Source organism: Aulostomus chinensis, chromosome 8 (genome assembly GCF_037954235.1).
Source record: "Aulostomus chinensis isolate RoL2024-O1b breed Wild chromosome 8, RoL_Achi_v1.0, whole genome shotgun sequence".
NCBI lineage: Eukaryota > Metazoa > Chordata > Actinopteri > Syngnathiformes > Aulostomidae > Aulostomus > Aulostomus chinensis.
Genome location: NC_141327.1, coordinates 13,137,293 through 13,160,836, shown reverse-complemented (window position 1 = coordinate 13,160,836; position 23,544 = coordinate 13,137,293). Strand labels below are relative to the sequence as shown.

At 41.7% G+C, this 23,544-nt stretch overlaps 1 protein-coding gene across 4 annotated transcripts; it reads left to right on the top strand.

Moving 5' to 3' along the window:
* Positions 1–4,118: 4,118 nt before the first annotated feature.
* gne (glucosamine (UDP-N-acetyl)-2-epimerase/N-acetylmannosamine kinase) lies at positions 4,119–22,888 on the top strand. 4 transcript variants are annotated; one of them, XM_086211056.1, is made up of 14 exons: positions 4,119–4,245; positions 14,224–14,295; positions 14,518–14,666; positions 14,788–15,034; positions 15,866–16,073; positions 16,177–16,329; positions 16,577–16,789; positions 17,073–17,160; positions 17,773–17,983; positions 18,317–18,446; positions 18,545–18,766; positions 18,900–19,082; positions 20,637–20,753; positions 20,873–22,887. In XM_086211056.1, exons 2-14 carry the CDS (start codon positions 14,242–14,244, stop codon positions 21,106–21,108), a joined length of 2,211 nt encoding a protein of 736 aa, XP_086067182.1. In that variant the 5' UTR covers positions 4,119–4,245; positions 14,224–14,241; the 3' UTR covers positions 21,109–22,887. The 4 variants fall into 4 exon arrangements, with proteins under 4 accessions (XP_086067182.1, XP_086067183.1, XP_086067180.1 ...); XM_086211057.1 differs by having other exon boundaries at positions 4,231–4,306; XM_086211054.1 differs by lacking the exon at positions 4,119–4,245 and adding an exon at positions 8,255–8,390 and having other exon boundaries at positions 20,873–22,888.
* Positions 22,889–23,544: the final 656 nt, after the last annotated feature.

Here is a 23,544-nt window from a genome sequence, read left to right as displayed (position 1 = left end):
GTATCTGTAAGGATACTTCAACATGGTCACCAGGGAAAGTGAGGATCGAACCAGCGACCCTTCAGTTGCTAGATGGCCTCTCAACCTCTGAGCCATGCCGCCCCTACCTGATATTACATCCCCTAATATTGGGTGGTACACCAATAGTCATAATTCCAGTTCTTTTTTGAACAATTGAAGTAAATTATGTTGAATATCTTAATATGTATTGTGTCATATTATATCACAATATAGCATGATAAATTGTACTATGGGACTTCAGTTTAATGATTTTTGTTTTGGACCCTGAAGCAGGTTCAGACTGAGATGGTTTATAAACTTGTGGGTGGATGGTGGTCGGCAGACAAGCTGAGGTCAGAGGTCAGTGTGGTGACTGACGCCGGCTGGGGTGAGTAGAGGGGCGGGCGGGCAGGCAGGCAGGCAGGCAGGCAGGCAGGCAGGCAGGCAGGCAGGCAGGCAGGCAGGCAGGCAGGCAGGCAGGCAGGCAGGCAGGCAGGCAGGCAGGCAGGCAGGCAGGCAGGCAGGCAGGCAGGCAGGCGGGCAGATATACCTTGACTTGATAAAGATTTGAGGTTTGTACAATCCTGGCTGCAATGAGACAAGTGAACAAGGTGAGAGGGTAAGATCATAATAACCAAGCTAAACCTAGTTAGCTGTTTTCTGTGCTACTTGAGGATAGGATACTGTGGCAGAAAGCAGAGGAAAGCCTGGAGTTCTTGTAAGTTGTATTGATGAGCTGATCAGCTTCAGGTGTGCAGCAGTGCCAGGTGACCCAGAGGCCACGCCCCTAATAGACATACAAAAATAGACAAGATGCATCCACAGAGAAGGCAGATGGGGGAAGGACTGGGAAACGTGACGCATGAGGGAGTAGGCTGAAGAGATGATGTCACAGTCTGGATTGTGTCACTTTATCCAGCCCTACAGTGCGGTCGGGGCTTTATTGACCATGTGATGAGGAGTCATACAATTTTCTGCTTTGTGAGAATAGTTCGTCTCAGAATATGATTTTAGTCACAGTGAACGTTTTCCCTAGATCCTCTAAAAAGAAGTACAAGATGGGGATGTATCTCACTCTCCGTAGTGTTGTGAGATCATTTCCCCCACAAGGGTCATTCAAGAGTCTTGTCCAATTTCAGTCATATCAGCTGATAGACGAAGCCTCATACCAGGGTCTCCACCAGGAACTGTTATTCACTGCTAAACTATCTCACAGTGTGGCTGAGCTCAGTGGGACAGTGCCAATTAAATCAAATATGATTATCACCATGTTGCATCTCAGTATCACGGAAGGCGAGCTGTGATTTGTCAGAGTAAACAAGGCAAACAGAGGAAGAAGTGAAATTAACATCTGCTTTGGGAGACAAAGGAAACCGGGCTCAGTGAGCTTCCGTGTTTCTGCTTTTCCTCTCATTGAATTCCGGTATTCAAAAATGCTGCCGGAACAATGACGGATGATGAAGTGACACGAAGCAGTAACAACTATCTGGTTGTGCTTGTCTTTATCTGCTGTCTTTATTTGCTGTTGTTGCCGTAGCGAAATGATTCAGCTTCACCTGGGAAATCCTGCTGCTTATCTCACACTTCTGCTTTGATAAGCAGGAACCAAACCTGGCTGGTAAAAACACGGCAGCTGTGACATTCTCTATCCTCTCCCATACAGTTGGTAAGAAAATCTGCATCACATATGCTTCCTGTTATTGTGGTGAACTTTAGCATTTTTTTCTGCATTATTATGAGCTATTAGATGATGAGCTTTACTCTACGTGGGATGAAATAAGTTGGTGCCGTTTTTATTATCGTATGTGAGGATCAACAAAAATTGAAGTTGTTTCAGATCAGTGAAAGAACAAATACAGGAGGAGTCCCGCTAAAGTTTTAAAGTTTTCATTTCATGTGTTATTACACTGAGTAATGATGACGTGTTAGTTATTTTTGTCTTTTTGTCAAGAAATTTGGCTGATTTCATTGCTGTTGCTCCTTCATTTACTCTGGAAAACAGGAAAAGGGCCAAAGCCGATGTCATCTTTCTTCTGTCCTCCATTCATTCCCTCACTTTCACTCCTCCCTGTTTTCTGCTGTTCTCTCATCCTGACTCATTAGCTCACCATCCATCTGTATTATTCCTCTCTTTCATTTGCTCGGCTTTGCTCTTCACTCCATTCTCACTCCCTTCATCACCTCCTGATTTGCTGTGCCACTCAGAGAGACTGAGGAGACATTGATCGTTAAATTGAGGTTATTATAGAAACCTGAGATTAGGAGTTTTGACCAAAAAAAAAGGATTCACCCACAAGCACACACACACACACACACACACACACACACACACACACACACACACACACACACACACACACACACACACACACACACAGTATGCATGTGCACAGACGTGAATTACTTTGTGCACTGTCAGGTTAAGTGGAAGAGGGAGGAGGAGAGCAGAAACAAAAGGGGAGGAAAACAAGCGATTTCAGTCTCTGTGCAACTGTGCACGTTCTGCTGCATCACTAAAGACACACACACACGCGCGCTCACACACACATACACACTTCTACACATTTACACACCTCATCTTCTTAGGATACTCTTTTTCTTTCTTTCTTTCTTTCTTTCTTTTTTCTTTCTTTCTTTTTTCTTTCTTCATCTGCCCCACCCTCCATGCCAAACCCTTAATAAAAACTTTTTTCCTTCCATCCTATCCTAATAGAATCCTCATTTTTTCCATATCTTGCCTGAGCCTCCCATTTCTCCCTCTCAGGCAGGTCTGCAATGCAGCAGTTATAAAATACCAGCAGTTGTTACGGGGGCTGCAGCAACTGCTCTGCACTGGTGCTGCTGCAAAAAGCTGTGTTTTGTGACAGAGAGAGAGAGAGAGAGAGAGAGAGAGAGAGAGAGAGAGAGAGAGAGAGAGAGAGAGAGAGAGAGAGAGAGAGAGAAGCTCTTTATATTGAGTTTACACCCAAAAGGAAGGGTATTGTGCTTAAAGACCCACCCAGCTGTAAAAAATCTGTTTCAAATCTACAAAAAAGCCCATTGCACCAAAAAACACAACATTTTGAGCCAAAACTTGCAAATAAAAAAATAGTAATTGATCTTTGTTTTATTTTTTTCTTAATACATTTTCGAAATTTTATTTGAAATGTGACAATTTAAAAATGTTCCTTTGCTGTTAACACATTAAGTATATGGAGGAGATACATTTCAAAAGTAGTGTGAAGCCTTCAAATTCCTGCGCATCTTCGTTATTTCAGCGTTGTTGCTAGGTTTCGTGACGTAGCTCTGCGCTTGTGTGCAGCAGTGTAAAGTTCACCAAAATAAAGCAACAACACTTGTGTCCGCAGTTTGCGAAAATAAATGTCAGAGTCCATATGAGATAATATTATAAATAACATTTCCTGAACAAGCAAGTGTTTAACTTTTTACACGGGGTTCACAATTAAACTGTTTCATTACATTTACATGTTAGCAACAAACTCAGATTTGGGGCATAAATATAGAGCAGATAAAAGAAGTAAAGTAGAAAAGAAAAAAGAAATATGGGACATAAAAAGTGAATATGTGAGTACAAATGCAAAAGGTGCACTTAAATACAGACTTGGGGTTTTGTCGCTGGCTACATTCGTCACTGTTTGCAGAAAACAAAAAAAACTTGCTTAACTCTTAAAAGCAGTGATATACAATACCAGGAACTTCAAGAGTATTTCAGCAGTAATACGGACAACAGGTGGGTCAGTGTAACAGACAAGGCCATTGATGACATATTTAAGGATTTATGTGAATATGTGTTATTTATCTTTGAAGAACCAGCATTGTGGTGTTTGGGCCATTTTACAATGATTCATATCATATTACAGAATGAAGCTCTAATTAGTTGTGCATTCATGTATAAATATCACTTTAATGTTGCAGGGGTTAAAGGTGGAACAATTACTTTACATCCTGGCTGCTACCAAGAAATCAATAATGTCCCTTTATCTATTATTCACCACATGTTATCTGTTGGCTTGATTTTGGTAAAATGAATTTGAACGTATAGATAATTCTTTCCCTCTGAGCAGCAATGAGACAATAAGTATTTTACAAACTTTTTTTAAAATTAAGAGCATTTTATTGTGAAGGTCAACATGGTCTACATCCGTTCGCTGACCACTCGACAACATGAAGCTGAGTCTCGAGCACCCGACTGCCTCTTAGCTGTAGCTAGCGCGTAACCACTGACAAAAAGCCCAACAGAAAGAGGTGAGTGTCACCAACGACTGTTTCACATTGAGACCGCCGTTACGTCATCGGATAAGCAAAGGTACCTGCTAGTATGTGGGATTTCTTGCAAGTTTAGTGAAATGAGGAGTTGGTAACTTCAGCAAACTGGCAACGTAACTTGAGTTAAATGAGTATGTGGGGTTCCTCAGCTAACGGGCTAGCTTCTGCTCGTCACTGCAAAACCCTCAGTTAACGCGTCAGGATGACTCGAACAACGTGTCCCAAACACGCATTAAAGCACCGGGATGAGTCCGTAGGGGAAGGAACTACATCTCAATTCAGTCCCAGTGAGCTAGCTGACGTTAGCATAACTTTATAAGTAAGTTACTTATTGCCCGAATCAACCCTAGACCAACTACAATGGCTAAGGAAAGGGAGTTATTCGGGCACAACAAAATAAAGTTGTGATTTTTATAGCCGCCTGTCTAATAATGGAGCTTTTGAGGTCACTTTTGTGTGTGTGTTTTTAAGTTGAGCCAATAAAATTTACTGGGAGGGCAGCGATGCCTTGTTGCAGTGTCGGAGGAGAGCCGGGAGACGTGTCCAAATATGAATGTGTTTACACAGAAGTCATCTCACGCAACGGTGTATCATCGGGCTGCCATGACGGATAAATCCCGGTGTCTTTAGATTGACGTAGTGTTTACCACTTTGTTTCCTATTAGTTTTACTGCATACTACCAGCACGCTCCATGTCCAACGTTCTCAAAATGTTTTATAACCGTAACAGTGAGCTACCATGGCATTGGAGTAAGGCCCTCCCGTATTACCTTATTATTCTTTTTTCCATATTTTTTTCTGACAGCAGCTGTCTGTCCTGACTTTGTTTTTTGTGTGAACATTTAAATTACTTGAGTTAGAACGTCAGAGCTAGCTGGGAGTTGTAGGAGCTCAGGGAGCTGAAGTGGCCAAGCGTGATGTAAAGGTCAAAAAGCGCAAGCGTAACTCACAAAAAGAGTTGCAGGGCTTCATAAATGCACTAGAAAGAAAGAGACAAAGATGGCATTCATCACACCATCACACACTGATGGTGGAAGCTGCCATGCAATGTGCCAGGGGTTCAGTGTCTTGCTGAAAAACTTCAGCGCGGTTACTGGAGGACTGACTTCGCTTTGGTTACCAGACTGCTGCTCGATCTCTTAGCCTCGCCAGCAGGTTTTTTTTGTTTGTTTGTTTGTTATTTTTTTTAATGAAGTGGAATGCAGCAAACGACCTACACATTTGGACTTCATCTGCTTTGTGTTGATAAGTGCTTCCTTATAAATGACATTAGATGGCAGTAACAATTTTCGCAGTCTTCTGACATACCTCAGTTGCAACACTGATTTTGATTGGACGATGCTCGATTTATTAGCTTGCTGTCAGTGCTCTTCTTAAGATTATTAAAGAAGATATCAGTGCTGAAGGTAAGAAATAACATGTTTAGGGTGATAGGAGAATGTATTTTGTACCCTCTGTACCCCAAGTAGTTTTAAGGTGTTTTTTCTCCTGTAAGGTATAAGAATTAGATAAAACAACAAAATATTAAATTGTAGACAAGGAAGGAATCTTCTGGCATGGATCTCACATGTTGCTTCATTGCAGTAGTGCAGCCTGATCATTATGACTGTAGAGTTCATGATCCACAGCTTTATTTACTTTTTTGATTTATGAAAAGAAAACTGCTGCAGTTCTATGACACCATTGTTTGGCCTTGTCTTATGTGGAATTACCTTCAGAACAGATGTCCCATGTGTGTCAACACAGCAATAGCAATCAACTCTGTCCACCTTCATTCTTGCAGCCATTTTTAAAGCTGCTGCTTCGTTGCCACATTGCCTCATGTCAAATATTGGTCTACTGCATAAACCGTATTGTATGATGTGGTTTTAGAACATTATCCTTACTGAGTTTGCTTGGGGGAAAAAAAACCTGCCAGGACTTGCTCTACTTATTAGGGATGTGCATCTTACCCTTTGTGACTGAATCAAAACACACTGAGTCACATGCAACCAGACACACTCTGAGTAGCCAACAACTGTAAACAGTACCATCCAGCGGTAAATGCCCAAGTGAGATGTAATACCTGGAATAAAACACAAAACTGCACGAATCAGAGTCACAAAAACAGCATGAATACATAGAACAATAAGCATCATGGCAATACATTAACAATAGAGCTTTAATAGAATCATTTAGTTTCATTTCATGTAATATTTCTCAAAATACAAGTAGAAATTGAGATTCACTCAGTCTGGTGAGATGGGGGGAAGGAGAAATATGGTGTTATCATCAGGAAGAGTGTTGAGGTTTTGTTGGTGGTAGTATTTGACTGTGTAGAGGACGTTGGGTGGAGAGAAACATTTTGATGCTTCTTACCTTCAATAGATGTGGGTCAGGTGATGAGGGACTCTGTGTTTTAGCTCCTGTATGGGTGTGTGTGTGTGGGGGGGGGGGGGGGGGGGCACTGAAGTACAAATGTGTCAAACTTGAAGCTGCATCTGTGTTCACATGCATCACTTTGGTTATTCTGTCAAGTTCTAAAAAGTTTCTGTCCAGACATAGTAACTCCTCCAAACCACCACCCATTGGCCCATCCCATTCAGTGTTTATTCTTCCCTCTGCTAAAATCCTGCAACATCTGCAAACTGTCACCTCATTGGTCAGAACGAGTCTGGCCACTGGTGACCCGTAATTGCTAACCTTGATCACACACGTCTGCTGTCAGAGATCTAACACCGCATTCCTGAGTTTTCTCGGTTACTGAATAGCCTCCACGAGGGTTCCCAGATTAATTTATTGTAAGGAGAGATCCTGTGAAATCTACCATCTCATTTTCATCATACTAACAACTCCTGAGTTACACACCGTAGGCCTTGTTCTTCAACATTGAAGTTTGAGCTTGAAACTCTTCAAAATTTTGAAGAGGAAAAGCAAGAAGCTCCTTGACTCTTTCTTACCTGAGGAGCTTTTCTATTGAGTGTTACTGTCTGTTACAGTCATCGTTTATTAGCCATATTGAATTTTGGATTTTCTAGTCAATCTTATATATTTTGTAAATACCTTGATAGATTTACCTCTGCTTTAACATGATAGGATACTACATTTGAGAAATCTACCTGCTGAAATACCCCTGTTGCAGCCATATTTATTTACTAATTCCCACAGTCTTTGATATCTTGTTCATGCCTTAATTCTTCAATTTTTTAATTCAATATATTTATCTCCAAGTGATAAATATATTCGGAATTACAAGTCAGTAGTCACGTTTACATCTTGTATTAAACCAACCAACAACATAGATGTGGCCTAAATGTTGTGAACATTTTAGTAGTCGTTTTAGTATTTTTTTGGCTGAAGAGTTCCTTCATGCCTTCCTCTCATGTGCACTTGCAGGTTTGTGCAGGTCCAGTTCCCCTTTTGTAACGATACTGAATGGAGATTTGGTTCACCGATGTTGTTCATCTGTATCCGCCTCAGACATTTCCTGGGGTGTTGTAGAAATGTTAAAAAAAAAAAAAGTGTTTCCGGCTAGAGCAACATAAAGTTTGAAATATATTCAAAATCACCAAATGATGCAATATACAAATTTCGTTTTGAATCGAGATAAAAAATAAAAAAGTCACAACATACATTATAAATGAAACCTTCTGGTGCTGGCAGGACTTCTAAATCATTTTTCAAGACTTAATTCAGGGAACATAGATTCTCACAACTGATGATCTTCTGAAGGTTTAGGGATTTATATGAAGTTTGTTATTTCAGATTGAATCAAGATGAGGAGCTGTTGCATGTGCTGTGACTCTGACAGGATGCCACGTGCCTCTTCCCTACTCGCACTCAGCCAATCACTGGCTTCAATGCAAATCAACCCAACCCCAGTCTCTTGGAACCCTCCCCCAGCTCTATGTCTGTCTCACCCTCTCTATGTTGCGCTCTCTCTCTCTCTCTCTCTCGCTCTTCCTCTCTAATGTCCGCTGCTACTGGCCTCACACATGCCCTCTGTTTCTCTGTACGGCTGGGCTAAAACTAGAAAAAGATAAACGAGTCGGAACAAAAGAGGAGGGTGGGGGGGGGGTTATCAGAGAACGCTATAGCGAGAGATGGAAAAGCATCATCCGGGTTTTGTGTGCCCAAACCCACATGTGAGTCATTATTTGTTTCCTCCTGTTTTTGTCTTCATCTTATCACTCCCGTCTCTCCAACTGTCATAACCTTCTATTCTGTCTGTGCAGTGTCTTCCTCCGTGTCTACTGCTTTGTCATCATCCCCATTTTTTTTTTTTGGCATGTGTCCCTTCCCCCATAGCGTAAGGCTGGCTGGCTGCTGATGCTGTCTTGTGATGCTTGACTTGAAGTCATGATTTGCGGAATGGGAGTCTGAGAAAAATCAGGCAAATTAGTTGAAGAAGGCTGTGTGTGTGTGTGTGTGTGTGTGTGTGTGAGAGATGAGAGAGAAGTGGAGGAAGTAGAGAATGGCTCGTCAGAATGGCTCAGGATACACTCAAAAGACGCTTTTAGGGTCACTTGATGATGTCGAGTAAAACGTGTGGTGTTCTAAAGCTGTTGTTGATTTACAAACTGCATTCAACTTTTTTTTAAAACATTTAAAAGAAGCAAACCAAATACTATATTTATCGTCCTCTTGCACCTCATCTGAGCGTCTGTGTGATCACAAAGAGGATGAGGTGACGACGATTAATAGTGTAAAAGCAACTGAGTTAACAGAACCAAAAGTAAACGGCAGGCAGTGCCTCACCAGGAGAGTCATGGAGGAAACAATCCGAATGAATGAAAGGAATTCTGTAACTAAACACTGTAACTTAATTCACTTTTTCCCTTATAGGTGTGTCTCACTGGATGTGTACGAAAGATGAAGAAAGTGAGGCCCACCTAAACTAAATCCTTTATCAAAATCCGGTTTGCAGTGAAAAGAAAATCAAGAAGAAAATACATTTTTAAAAACTGTAAGAGTTTTTCGAAATGCTTTGGAGATGCATTCATTTGAGTGGGCTTGCTGGTGTTTACTGATGACGGAGCTGGCCGGGGCAATGACATACGCTGTAAACAAACTTGTTGTGTAACTTCCCTCAGGACACAGATTTGTCCAAAAAAAATCCAAATTACTGGCCAATCTGGTTCGAAGGCGAAAGTGAACAAACTCTGGTTATTGTAGTGGCATTTAACATGTTAACCGCCTCTCGTGATATGAAAGGAATTTATTTTTAACTTTTACTCTGAAATGTGAAAGACTTTGCACTTGGTAGACGGCCCCTGCACACTCATCCCACTGTTGGCTCACATAGAGACCATTGTTGCAGTGTTTGTCCAGCTAGGAGGGGCTCGTCCCCTCTAAACTTCGTAGCTTGTTGTTTTACATTTTTACTTTTGGAAAGTTGTTTTATTGTATGAGTCCTTGATCCTGGAAGTTTGAAAGGGAATTTTGGTCGAAATTTACTAACCACCCGTCTCCCACACGCTCTTGGGACACACGCACATAGTGTGTGTTGAAGCATTGCATCAGAGGCATTTTGATGAGGGACTTTAGAGCCTGCCTGTGGTGCTTCACTCATCTTGGGCTCGCTGCTTTTTCAAATGAGTCCTGTAGTTTTCTTTATTTATTCACAAATCAACTAGAAGTTTGATTTTTGTTTTCTAAATCAAGGATGCATGTACAAGCAGGCGTTGAATAGGTATTCTTGCTGCTAAATCAGCTCAGTGAACACGAGTCACCAGTAAATGCAGAAGTGCATAAGTGTGACAGGTGAATATGACAAAAAGAAAATCTGTTTTGTGAACGTTGCACGAGGAAGAAAGAGCTCCCGACACATTTGTTAAACCTAATGCACAAGGAAATGGTTTGTGGGTTAAAAAAAAAAAAGCTACAGGGTTTGTGCCTTTTCTAGATTGTTGAATGTGCCGCATCTGACTAATAATTAAAACAAAATCAAAGCTGTCAAATCATGGTGGCAAGCATCTCACTTTTACTTGATAGACAGTTGCTTATTAGCAATTAGGAAAGTTAAGATGCAACTTGAGACATATGATAATTAGAGGAGGGGCTTTAGCCACAGTGCGACTGGAGTTTTTTGTTCAAAGTGTGTTGGTTTATGATGGAAATAATTTGAGCGATGCTATCATTTTATGGAAATGATTTGAATAGCTTCTGCCAAAAAATGCACCGTCCAGTAGCGAGAAACCAGAATATGTGCTATAGCCAAGGGTGCTGTTTTGTAACCACAGTAAAACAGAGTGTAGTGATATTTATTTATACTCTTAATTTCAAGAAGAATTCTGATGCATTAAGGAAAAATAAGTCTTTAGGAGTAGAGAACTTTTTTGATGTATCACACAACAGTCGCTTATTGAAAGACTGAGGCAAGTTTTGAAGGAGATTTTGGATCTAAAAATAAGGCAGATCTGTTGCGTTATTTTGGGGAATAGTTGTAAAGATATACGCTGAAGTAGGGCACAATTAGTCCAGCCTACTGCCGTTTTCAAATTCCAGGACTTATGTATTAAAGACTAATTGCGTGTCACAATCCTGTTTTAAATGATTTATTGGGCTGCCGAATGCAAATCAGATTCTACCGACTTGTGTTGTTTGATACAGATCCTCACAAATATCGCACCGTAAACACAAAAATGAGAATAATGTTATGCTTACAGAAACACAAAGAAGTGTTCGGTTGTTGTCTTTTTTTACTGTAACGTAACGATGACAGGTTCATGAGACTTTAAATGCCCATTGTGTTTACACCAAGAGAATGTTTGCGGGACGTATGTGAACACTGAGCCTGTGGACGGAGGTGCAGAGCTTTTGTGTTGGGACTCAGCGTTGAACACGTCAACATCTGCACTAATGAGTTCATTGACATGAACCAAACCCAAGCTGAGCCACGTATGACCATTTTGACAATTTGTAAAGGACGTGTGGAACAAGCTGTCAAGGGATTGCATTTCGCCGTTCAAGCATCCATTGAGATGTACTCAAGTGTAACTTTTTCCATTCAGTGAACAGTGGTCAGGGATCTGGTACAACCTGTTTCTGGTGTTTAAAAGACAGATTTGTCATGTTTCATAAACAGTAGGTGACACCCTGGGAAACCTTCATGGGCTCTGTCTTGAGCTGCGCTACGTTCCTGTGTTTTTGTGGCTGATAAAGTTCTGACTCTGAGTCCTGATGCGGTTTTTCATGTCTTCCAGCATTTATTGTATCCGAGAGAACCTTGAAATTCACGTTAATCAAACAACCTGAAAAGACCAGTTAAGCGGACGAAGAGGTTGAACCCGTAGTCATGGAAACCTGATAAAATGAATCATTGGCACCCCAATGGGGACACTTCTTTTTGATCTTTATTTGCTTACTCAGATGTCAGTGACCGCCCGCCCACCCCTGTTCCTTTTCGCAGAAATGCAGCTCAGTTGGTGACTAAATCTAATAACAACAGTGTTCTTTTTGAATTCCAAGCACTCAATCCACTCTGGAATTTGAGGTCCCTGCAATTTACCATATTGACTCTATTTATACACAGTAACTTAGCGCTCGTTGCCTGGAAATGACATTAGAAAATTAGTTTTATCAACATGTAGCTGCAGTCATTATAAACGACAGTGCCCTTCTGTCATAATGCATCCACAGCAGCAGAAGGTAGCAAGGATTTGTTAAAAGAGGACTCTGTCACCTGCAGCTGCTGTTACAGTTACATGTAGCTGGAGAAGTTACAGAGGCTATAAAAGTGAGATTATCACATCTGCCTTTGGTACAGACTGGCCCGTGCTCACGAGAAGTGAAAACAACACTTCCTTATTACCTTACTGGCAAGCTCAACTCAGGAACCTCCTTGCTACATGAAATATTTGTAGGCTCAAGTACCATAGACTGTTGGTAGCCACTGGCCATCAAGCCGTGGTGTAGGTCAAACCCTGGTTTAGTAAGGTTAGGTTTGTGTAAGCTTTTTAACACCAAACAACCTGGATTGAAACAGTCAATACTGGTTACTGGTTTACTGGGCTATGAGACTAGAACAGTGCCATCAATGCTATGAGTAACACATGCTCTTGAGTTGCTCATCCAACGAGTGCTCTGAAGATCAGCTTGGAAGCTCCTTTCATCAGAGGGCCTATTAGAAGTCTGGTGCCCAACGTTTGTGTCAAGCTCATGATTATCCCAAAGATTCCTGTATGACCAGTGTCTGTGACTGAAGCACCTACATGGATCCGACTAGAGGTCGACCGATATGGGTTTTTCTAAAGCCGATGCCGATACCGATATTTAGAAGTCAGAGTCAGCCGATGGCCGATATGAGCTGCCAATTTTTTTGGGCCGATTTTTAGGGCCGATATGCTATTGTATTGTCCTTAATTGGCATGCTAAAATATCATACTAATAAGAGGACGCACAACACGTGTGTGTGTGTGTGTGTGTGTGAGTGAGTGAGTGAGAGAGAGAGAGAGAGAGAGTGCCTCGCTGTTACACAGTGACATTACTCGGAAATACGACACGAAATAAAAACTAAAGTAAAACGTTTTCATGCTTTCTTTCTAATTAAACAAATTAACGCGTTAAAGTCAAGTTTTGGTCGAGAAAATAAGGGAAATTTTCCGATGCCGACCGGGGTGGGGGACGCGCGGCGCACGGCCCGCTACTTCTTATAATGCGCGTTGTTTGGGGGGGGGGGGGGCTTTATTCATTATAATGAGGGGGCGGGCGGCGACCGAGGCACTGTTTCTGTTCATTACACGGACCGCGGACTAGATACTCCGCCCTGGCTACTGCTGGTGGTAATTCTCGCGAGGCTAGTGACGGAATTCAGTTTGGAGAGGCACTAGAATGTTTTTATTTTTGATAATACGGGAGATTTACGGGAAAATACTGATACGGGAGGAGGGCGGGAAAGAGGGGTGAAATACGGTAGTTTCCCGGCCAAAACGGGAGACTTGACAACGTTTCATTTTGAGCAGAAAATGCTATTTGTTTTTACTTTAGCTAAATGAAGCAACAGATGAAGCAACAACTTATAATGAGAGCAAATATATGACTTTAGGACATTGGAATACAAGAATTGAGGCCTTACCTGTTGGCCCTCTGGTTCTGAAAAACAGCGCTGCGCCGGGTCGTAAATAGCTGCCCGCAGATGTGCCTGTCTGAAAATCGGCTCGACCAAATTAAATAATCGGCCGATGCTGATTTACTAAAAAATAGCAAAAATCGGCCGATCGATCGGTCGACCATTAGATCCGACCCTCCACAGAACAGGGCGACAAAGGTTTAAGCCGAAGGGACGGCGCTTGATGAGGGTTGAAATCGGTTAAAGTGGATGGCCGCCCTCTTTCACCTCCACAGACAGCAAACCTAGAAATGAAGTTTTTGAGTGTTTTTTTTTTTTTTTTTTTTTTCTTTGCTGGTGACCTGTGACAGTGGTGCAGTCATTTAAGTGGTTCCAAAGGTGCTGGTTTAATTATTTATTTATTGTTTTCTTATCTTGATCGAACAGCTGACAATGACACACTTAGCATTGCCCCCCCCCCCCCAACCAACACCAGCACACTGCATCTAAATAACCTTTTGTGTGCTGGTTAAACCAATAAATAAAAAGTTAAATTTTAGTGAAGTATCCTCCTCTCCCTGGTTCATCCTGTAATGTGACAAGGATGCAGTGTGTGTGTGTGTGTGTGCGCGCGCACGTGTGTGTGCACGTGTGTGTGCACGTGTGTGTGTGTGACCTTTGCCTTCTCCAAGCAAAGCATGCCTCCCATCTTTGAAATGAAAAAAAAGTGTCAGCATGTGTTCTTTAATTGACATACAAAGTATTTTTAGTGTAGTTTTACTTTGTTTTCATGCTTCAGTATCTGAGTATTTGGAAGGCCCAAGTGAGTATGAACTGTGAGCGGGTTTGTAAAACAATGGATAATATTATGCACGTCAAAATGTGATGTGGATTCCACCTGCTCATGCCTTTTCCTTTTTTTCTTCCAGGAGCAATACTACGTGAGAATGCAAAGGTCCAGAGAAAGACTGAAGAGGGAAAAGATGGATGAGCAGAATCAGGTACGACTTGTCTTGTCTGCAAAATAAACCTGTCACAAGCATTCAGTAGTGTTCTGTAAGTACATTGTTGCCCCCTGTAGTGCAGTAGCCTCTTTTATTTAGCAGTTGGGTTTGGTGTGTTTTCTACTCTAAAGTGTGTGTGTGTGTGTGTGTGTGTGTGTGTGTGTGTGTGTGTGTGTGTGTGTGTGTGTATATATGTTGGGTGCATCTCTATTTGTGCAGTGCAAGAGGAGATTGAGGGTGTGTGTGGCGACGTGCAACAGAGCGGACTACTCCAAGCTGGCCCCCATCATGTTTGGGATCAAATCCCACCCTGATGACTTTGACCTGGACGTTGTGGTGCTTGGTTCACATCTGATTGACGACTACGGGTAAGACCAACAGCAACCTTTCCTCAAAGCTGGGTCATCATTTTCACACCCATCAAACCTTTCAGTGGAAGCCTCTGAATTTATTACAAATTGTCTTTTTTTTTTTTTTGCCACACCACAGGAACACATTTCGTATGATCGAGCAGGACGACTTTGACATCAGCTCCAAACTCCACACCATCGTGAGAGGAGAGGATGAGGCAGCCATGGTGGAGAGTGTGGGGCTGGCTCTGGTGAAACTCCCCGACGTCCTACAGAGACTAAGTCCTGACATCCTTGTTGTCCACGGTGATCGCTTTGACGCTCTGGCTCTAGCAACTGCTGCGGCACTGATGAACATTAGAATACTTCATCTGGAGGGAGGCGAGGTGAGGAGACACAGCTGCAGAATTATTGAGTCAACTGGTCTGTTGAGCAGAGTTTGTTCGATGACAGGAAAGTTTTGTTGGGATTATTTGATAATTCTTGTGTGCTTTTTTACTATATTCAGTGTGTATTTTTGACAGATTTCTTCTCATAGAATTAAGGACCTCTATTACTTAGCTAAGGAGACTGATTCAGTTTTTGTCTTACTGTCTTCTGCACTGTGCAAAAACTGCGGACAGCTTTTCACATAAAAGTTCTCTTGGGATGCGTCTGAGCACAAGAAAGAACATTTTTGGGGGATTCAGACTCCAACCAACCCTCTTTAACATTTGGAAATGTGTAGCACCTTCGTTAATGGGTGATTAATGTCATAGGAATGGAAAAATTGGATTGGAATGAATAATTTCCAGAAAAAACAGACATATTTCTTACGTTTCATGACCTATACTGTGGTTTATAATACTCAGAGTGGGTGTTAGAATCCTCTACACTTTACAGCACATTTCTAGATTTCAGCTAAGATTTCAGTTAAGAGGAATAACGTATTCATTACTTTTGAAATTGTTAAATTAAAATTGCTATAATTAGCAATCCTGGCTTTTATTTGAGGAAATGCAGTGGTGTGAAAAATAGAAGTATATCCTTAATTCACCATTAAAAAAACAAGAAACAAATAACAAATTCATTTAAACCACATGAAAGGTTGTGGAGCAATATTAAGTGAGTCTCAATAAGATTTTTTTTTTGATCCCGTGCACCTGAACTTTGCAGTAACTATTATTTACCACATTAAAAAAGACAACTTTCCTCTCCACCCTCATTTTTTCCCCCAGGTGAGTGGTACAATCGATGACTCAATCCGCCACGCCATCAGCAAACTGGCCCATTACCACGCCTGCTGCACACGCAGGGCTGAGCAGCACCTCATTGCCATGTGTGAGGACCACACGCGCATCCTGCTGGCCGGCTGCCCCTCCTATGACAAGCTGCTGTCAACTCATCACAAAGAAGACTACAGGGACATTATTAAGAGCTGGCTGGGTATGGTGGACTGAAGCCTTAGAGTGAAAAGGGATGTGTGCTGTATAAATAGATATAGATTAAGCTCTGTCCGTGTGCGGGGGTGGGGTTTCTACAATTGTAGGTGATAATGTGCAGGATCATGACTACATAGTGGCTCTGCAGCACCCGGTCACCACCGACATCCAGCACTCCATTAAGATCTACGGACTGATGTTGGATGCCCTGCTGTCCTTCAACAAGAGGACCCTCATCCTCTTCCCTAACATTGATGCAGGTCAGTCATAAGAGCTGCTCTGAGCTTTATTTTAATTCCACATTCATCTGCTGATTAATATCCAGTTTGGTCAGTTGTTGTGTTTTCCTGATCAAATGTTTTGCTTATAGGGTGATTCACTACACGTTGCTCTCCCATGAATTCCTTCTCATTTTCCCAGTCTTTGTTTTATTTAGTACATGTGAAGTAGACCCAGGATTGATAAATCCATGTGCGTCCCTTTACCTGGTCCTTCCCATGTAAACAGGAAGTAAGGAGATGGTGCGTGTAATGAGAAAGAAGGGCATTGAGCAGCACCCCAACTTCAGGGCGGTGAAGCACATTCCCTTTGAGCAGTTCATTCAGCTGGTCTGCCACGCCGGCTGCATGATCGGAAACAGCAGCTGTGGAGTACGCGAGGCCGGAGCCTTTGGAACGCCGGTCATTAACCTGGGAACAAGGCAGACGGGCAGAGAGACAGGTGAGGATGACGCAACATTGTCACTGTTACCTGCTTCCCCTGAGAAAATTATGCTATTTCCAAAAAAAAGAAAAAAAAAACATCCTATGTGTTCGAGTAAAAATCAGCTGTGTAAAAGTAGATTTTACCATCGGTTACAAAGTTTTATGTGAAAAACTTGCCCTTGATTTCTATTCAATTACAGGTTTACTTGCAAACATAAGTAAGCAAACTTGACCAGTGCCCTTTCTTCCACTCAGGTTGTTGGTTAACTGCTGTGTTGTGGCTTCTTCCTCTCTGCCAGGTGAAAATGTTCTTCATGTGAGAGATGCAGACTCTCAGAATAAGATCTACCATGCTCTGCAGCTGCAGTTTGGAAAGAGATACCCTTGGTGAGCCCAGTGTCCTGCTCATCTCACAGAAACTCTCCATTTCAGTGTCACCCAGAGCATTCGATTCTAGACCTTTTTGGGCAGATGCTAATGGTCCCCAAAGGAATTGAATTATCTGCTGGTATTCTTACAAATGATGTAATGACCTGACTGAGTTAATGTTTGATAAAAATGAATATAGTGTTTCAATATACAGATCACTTTAAAAGGTACATTTCTTTGTCTCCTAAAAAGTATTCAAGTGTTTGGTTCAGTTATTTTAGATGTAAGAAGAAGTGATGCTGACATTTCTAAAGAGATGGTACAATGGAGCTTTTCCATTAATGAAACAATGCCACCTACTATGAAAAAAAGAAAATATAAAAGATTATAAAGATATGAAAAATGTCTACCCTTCAAAAGCAGCCACTGCCATAATAAACAAATGTTTGGGGCTTTTGCAAAGCGCTTTAGTAGGAGGAAGAAATATCATGTCCCACCATAAATGATATAGGCATCTCTGGGATCGTATCACTCCAAGAGGATGATTCAGAGCATCATTCAAAATACAGAATTGAAAATCGAAACTGTTGCAGCGATGCAAGAGTTGAATAATATTCTGTCTCTCATCAGTTCTAAGATTTACGGTGACGGCAACGCAGTACCTCGTATTCTAAAGTTTCTACATACCATCGACCTGGATGAGCCCCTCCAGAAATCGTTCTGTTTTCCCCCGGTGAAAGACTGCATCTCTCAGGACATCGACCACATCCTGGAGACCCAGAGTGCTCTGGCCGTTGACCTGGGAGGGACCAACCTCAGAGTGGCTATAGTCTGCTTGAGGGTAGGCTGACACACACACACACACACACACACACACACACACACACACACACACACACACACACACACACACACACACACACACACACAATAGAACAGTATCACTATGTAGTACTATGCAGTACTTATGGATTAACCATTAAAGAACCAGTCTGTAGAATTTAGGGGATCTTGTGGCAGAGGTGGAGAACACTGTTCTGTATCTGAAACTATCATATTGTTACTTTTTTCTCTGTGTTTACTATTTGGTATGTGACAATGAAATTCACTACATGCTCCTCTTCTCCTGCTCCTCCACGACTCCTCCCTTCCTCACCTCTCTCGCTCTTTCCAGGGTAATATAGTGAAGAAGTACACTCAGCCTAACCCAAAGACCTTTGAGGCCAGAATGCAGCTCATATTGAAGATGTGTGAAGATGCCATGCAGGATGCAGTCCGTCTCAACTGTAGAATACTGGGCGTTGGTAAGAAAATACACACACACAGAGCCCTATAGAACCTTTCAATTGGGATGTTTCACCAAAAACGATGCTTGAAAAATATCTTGTAATCTACATCAAAGGAGTGTCCACGGGCGGGCGGGTCAACGCACAAGAAGGCGTGGTACTTCACTCCACGAAGCTAATCCAGGAGTGGTCTTCTGTGGACCTGAGAACCCCGATCTCTGATGCCTTGCACCTCCCCGTCTGGGTGGACAATGATGGCAACTGTGCTGCGTTGGCTGAGAGGAAGTTTGGTCACGGCAAGGGAGTGGAGAATTTTGTCACCGTCATCACAGGAACAGGTGTCTCCTTCATTCCAGCGTTCATTGCTCATCAAATGTAACCGTGAATGTTCTGAAGCTGAAAAACAGAGATGACATGGCTGTGCTGTAAACTTTGAATGGAACCGACAAACAGGTCTATGTTCCTGCGTAGGTATCGGAGGAGGGATCGTCCATCACAATGAGCTGGTCCACGGCAGTACCTTCTGTGCTGCAGAGCTGGGTCACATCATGGTTTCATTAGAAGGCCCTGAGTGTTCGTGTGGCAGCAGAGGATGCATCGAGGCCTACGCTTCTGGCATGGCCCTGCAGAAAGAGGCCAAAAGACTCAACGATGGTCAGTGGTCTGCTCGTGTGTGTGTGTGTGTGTGTGTGTGTGTGTGTGCGTGCGTGTGCGTGCGTGCATGTGCCCGCATGTATGAATTGAAAGTATGCTGTGTCCTCTTAACTTCTTTTTATATTCACTGTCTGGCATTTCTAGGTTCATAGAAGAATAGTTCACCCCAAAATGTTATATCTCCAGGGTTCATACGGCTTTGAAAAACAATCTGTAAAAGTCATGAGATTTGAAAATGGCCATTTCCAGGTCTGGGAATGTTTTGAAAGTTTAATGACACCTTAAAATTGTAGAAAAGTAAAGGAAATTTGCTTAAAAGTCTTTGACATTAATGTAATTCATATTTATCCTCTTTCAAATTACATCGCTTGTTATAACATTTCGTGAGATATTTACTGGCAAATTGTGATGTGTCTTGGATGTGTAGTCAAGTATGTCAGAAGATAATTTAAATGGAAAAGATATGGAAATGTATTGGTTAAAATGTCTCTGAACAGAAAGAAGGCCGCATCAGCTGAAACACTGTGTCTTATGAGAGCAACTTAACAGTGTGCAGTCTCCTTCTCTCTTGTCATCCATGCATTTTTGGTCAGTTGTGTGTGTGTGTGTGTGTTCGTGAATGTATTTGCTGCCAGAAATGTTCAGGAGCCCCGTATCTCGCCTACTAGTGCCTGTTCAGAAAAGACGGGTGCTGATGAAACAGTCTGATAAAACGATGTAATCACTGCCACAGACAGCTGTTTTTACTGGATAGACTATAGCATCCAAAGCATATTCAGGTAATAATTTAGTGTACAATGTGATTTAAGTGAACTAAGATTTTATCCTTTGTAATGACAATGCAGGTGTTATTGTTGTTTTTCCACTTCTTAAAAAAAAAAAAAAACAACCTACTGCCACTGTATGAGGGCGGTTCATCCAAACAACTTCACACTCAAACTGCACCTCCTTGGGTCTCTATCAACACACTCGCCTAGTGTGGAGAAGATAATTGAAAAAAGCAAAGAGTTTATAATTGTGGTGCACTTGGAACGAGGCGACTGCTGCTTGTAGGTGACACAAGAGAAACTCACCTGCTGCTAGCTAGTGGTAGTGGGATGAAGATGATTGCTTGCATCTCTGATTGGTGGAGAAACCAACCCTCGATTTACCAGTTCAACACTTTTGATGTGATGCTGCAGCTGTAGGAAAGGTATGGTTTGTATGATCAGGATTGTCATAGAACTTTGCCACAGCTAAGGGAGAGCTTATCTTAACAAAATAACAGGAACACTGGTCAGATGCCATTTATCAGATCATTTTTCCTGTTAAATCCTCGTCCATCTCAAAGTCCTGTACGGAATGGTGGACTCTCAAATACTCTCAAATCCAAGGTGTCATTTGATGACACTGTTAAAGACATATCTCCAACTGAATTAATTTCGTTGGTTTGATTTTCTTGAATTCCGGCAGAATAAAAGGAACCAAGCCGCGGTATTGAATTGATACATGTCTTTATTTACCACATGAAATCCCAAAGAAGCACGCCTCTGATTGTGCTGATGCGTATTTCAGAGGACCTGCTGAACGTGGAGGGGATGGATATGAAGCTGACGGAGCCCATCACTGCTGCTCACCTCATCAATGCAGCCCGACTGGGCAACTTCAAAGCTGAAGCTGTTCTCAACAAGGGTCAGAGCACACACGTTATTCTTTTCTGAATACAATTCCCTGCTTTGTTAGTTTATCACAATAATAGAGTGGAGATGCTTTATATGTTTGTAAAATCTCAACTCTTGTTTCCTCACCAGCTTCAACAGCGCTAGGTGTGGGCATCATCAACATCCTCCATATAGTCAACCCGTCACTGGTGGTCCTGTCTGGTGTGCTGGCCTCATACTATCAGGTCCCGGTGCAGCGCATCATCTCTGAGAGAGCCCTCTACTCGGCCCAGAACATCAAGGTCCTCACATCAGACTTGGAAGAACCCGCTTTACTGGGAGCTGCTAGCATGGTGTTAGACTATGCAACTAGAAGGATTTATTAAAGGATGCGGTCTTTGCTGTTTGATTTGCGAAGGACTCCTACCAGTAAGATGACTTCAGAGCTTGACTGAGTACCTGCTCTGCCCAGATGGATCAGTAAATACTTCTACGTTTTGAGGGGTGGAGTGGAAAAACGGCGTGTTCAAATGGTCACCTTTGTTTAAAAGATGCCTTTTATGTTGACATAAATTCTCCAGCCTGAACTACATCTTCACCAGATTCCATCGTGGATGCGTCACCCGTGAAATGGGTTCCTTACACAGGCCACACCCCACCACCCATCTTTTCTTTTAAAATTATCAAGGTTTAACACCGTCTCCAAACTGGAATTGCCCATAATGGGTGGCAGTTACAATTTCTGTTAGCAATATATGGCAGCATTTAAACAAATCATGAGTGAGAAGAAAGCTTGTTTCACATGTGACCAATACGATGCCCTTCATTCTTCTTCTCAGTTTGGTTTGTGGAGGGTTTCCCCTGTCTATGACTCTTCAATGTAATTATCATTTTTTTAATCGTTTTATTATGTTAAATTTACATGTTGCTTATAAATTATCAGTATATTATTATTTAAGTTGTTGCGGAAAAATCTGAGTGCTGTAGGATTGTATAGTTGCTGATCACGAAGGCCTTGGCGGTAATGAATAGTCAAATTAAGCTACTATGACCAACGGTTAAATCCTTTAACTGTTTGAGCCTTCTGGCTGCCATGATGAAGGTCCGAGGGTGAAGCTTTAACCTGCATGAAGTTGTTTCCGCAAAGAATTATTGATTTAACTGGTTTTGATTGAAGTATTCTTTATGCCTTCTGATGATATATTTTATCAGAAAAATAATTTCCTGACTGTAATGATCATTGCTTTATTGTAATGTTTTTGCTTTTATTTCATTTCATTGGTTGGTTGGTCCAAATTGTTCCCATTGCTAGGAGACAGAGCTTGTTTGGATTATATCGTTATGTTTTGTTTTTTTTTCACTCTCATGCATCACATTAATTTAAACAAGGACATACGAGTGATGTGTTCCGTTGAGTATAAAGCTGGCATCGGTCTTTCCCTGTTAAGTATGTGATATGGGAATGTGACGCCCATCAGCCTCACCAGCTGGAAGCTCGCCAGCACATTTGTCTTCCAGTCTTCACAGGCAAAAAGAGAGATTTATATGGCAAATCTCCTGAGAATGAATGAATGTATCTCTAGGTCATTTCATTGGTTTGTGGGGGCCAAAATAAATACACTGTCATGTGAAAGATAGACACTAATGATAAACTTGATTTGCAGTTGCGATGAGGTCCACTCTCTGGAACTGTCATGGCTAGCTTGAAAGACGAGAAGTCAAAGAAGGCTGAAGTGGGCTAGTTTCAAATGAAATTAGCTGGTAATGTGAAATAGACAAAACAATTTCAACATGTTCACTTTATTAAGTATGAATGACAATTGGAAGTATGAACAAAACATTCATTGAACAAAATTGCATTCATAATTTCAAAGACATGGTAACACATTATAAATCTATTCAATTCTTTTATTCATTTGTCTTGTATCAGCAACAGATTGTTGCTTTATCTGATGGGCATCTTTTTACTTCAGTGTCTTAAATTAAGTTGTCAGTCCAGTACATTCAAACCTTCGCTGTATTCACCTTTGTATCCTGAGTTGATCTCTGCATCTGTGTGTTTGTTACATGTTCTTATCTCTGGTGCAGTTGTGCAGTTGTGCAGTTGTTTTGATGATCTGAATGAATGACGCCTTAATTACAATCATCATAAAACTGTACTGTTTTGTCTCCTTTTTTAATATCCAGAATAACAAGGAAATTAATATCCGTTGTAGCCAACCCTGTAAACATTACATTAACAGGGAGGCGGGGTGTAAGTTGAATTGAAAATGTTCAAAGGGTTTGAATATTTTCAGTTTACTACCTTGAGTCAGGTGTTTTCCTGCTGCCACCTGAAACTTTTGAGACTGCTTGAGCTGTTAATATTTAACCACCATGTCTTTATGCTGGGGCTGGACAACGATATAGAAGTGTTGCAGGGTGCTTCAATAACTAAATGGCTTAGTTGCAAAAGACCAAATCAAAACAGGGAAGATGGTTTTCTAGTGAGAGACCAAAATGAATATTTAGCATCGTCATAATAGAGGGGGCATCATTTTTCAGAATAATCTACAACAGTGTAAAAGAGTTGAGTAGTTAGTATAGTGACAGACGACAAAATATCTTTGTATTGTAAATAATACAAATGTCACATTGAATGTGCTGCAGTTTAATCTCGCCTACCTAGACTGCAGGGTTTTTTTTTTTGTCTCAAAGCTCTAGCAGCACGTAGCAGATCATGGGACCCGTATGCAGGAGGGTTTAGCGATTTGATTGGTCATTGTTTGAGCCAAATTTTGTCTGATTGGTTACTTATGCTATCGATCACCAACAATGGATTC

Excerpts from the sequence above, each read along its gene's own strand:
- gne (XM_086211054.1), top strand. The coding sequence starts at position 8,349 with ATGGAAAAGCATCATCCGGGTTTTGTGTGCCCAAACCCACAT. Across the intron at positions 15,035-15,865 it reads TTCATCTGGAGGGAGGCGAG|GTGAGTGGTACAATCGATGA; the intron begins GTGAGGAGACAC and ends TTTTTCCCCCAG. Across the intron at positions 19,083-20,636 it reads GGCCAAAAGACTCAACGATG|AGGACCTGCTGAACGTGGAG; the intron begins GTCAGTGGTCTG and ends TGCGTATTTCAG.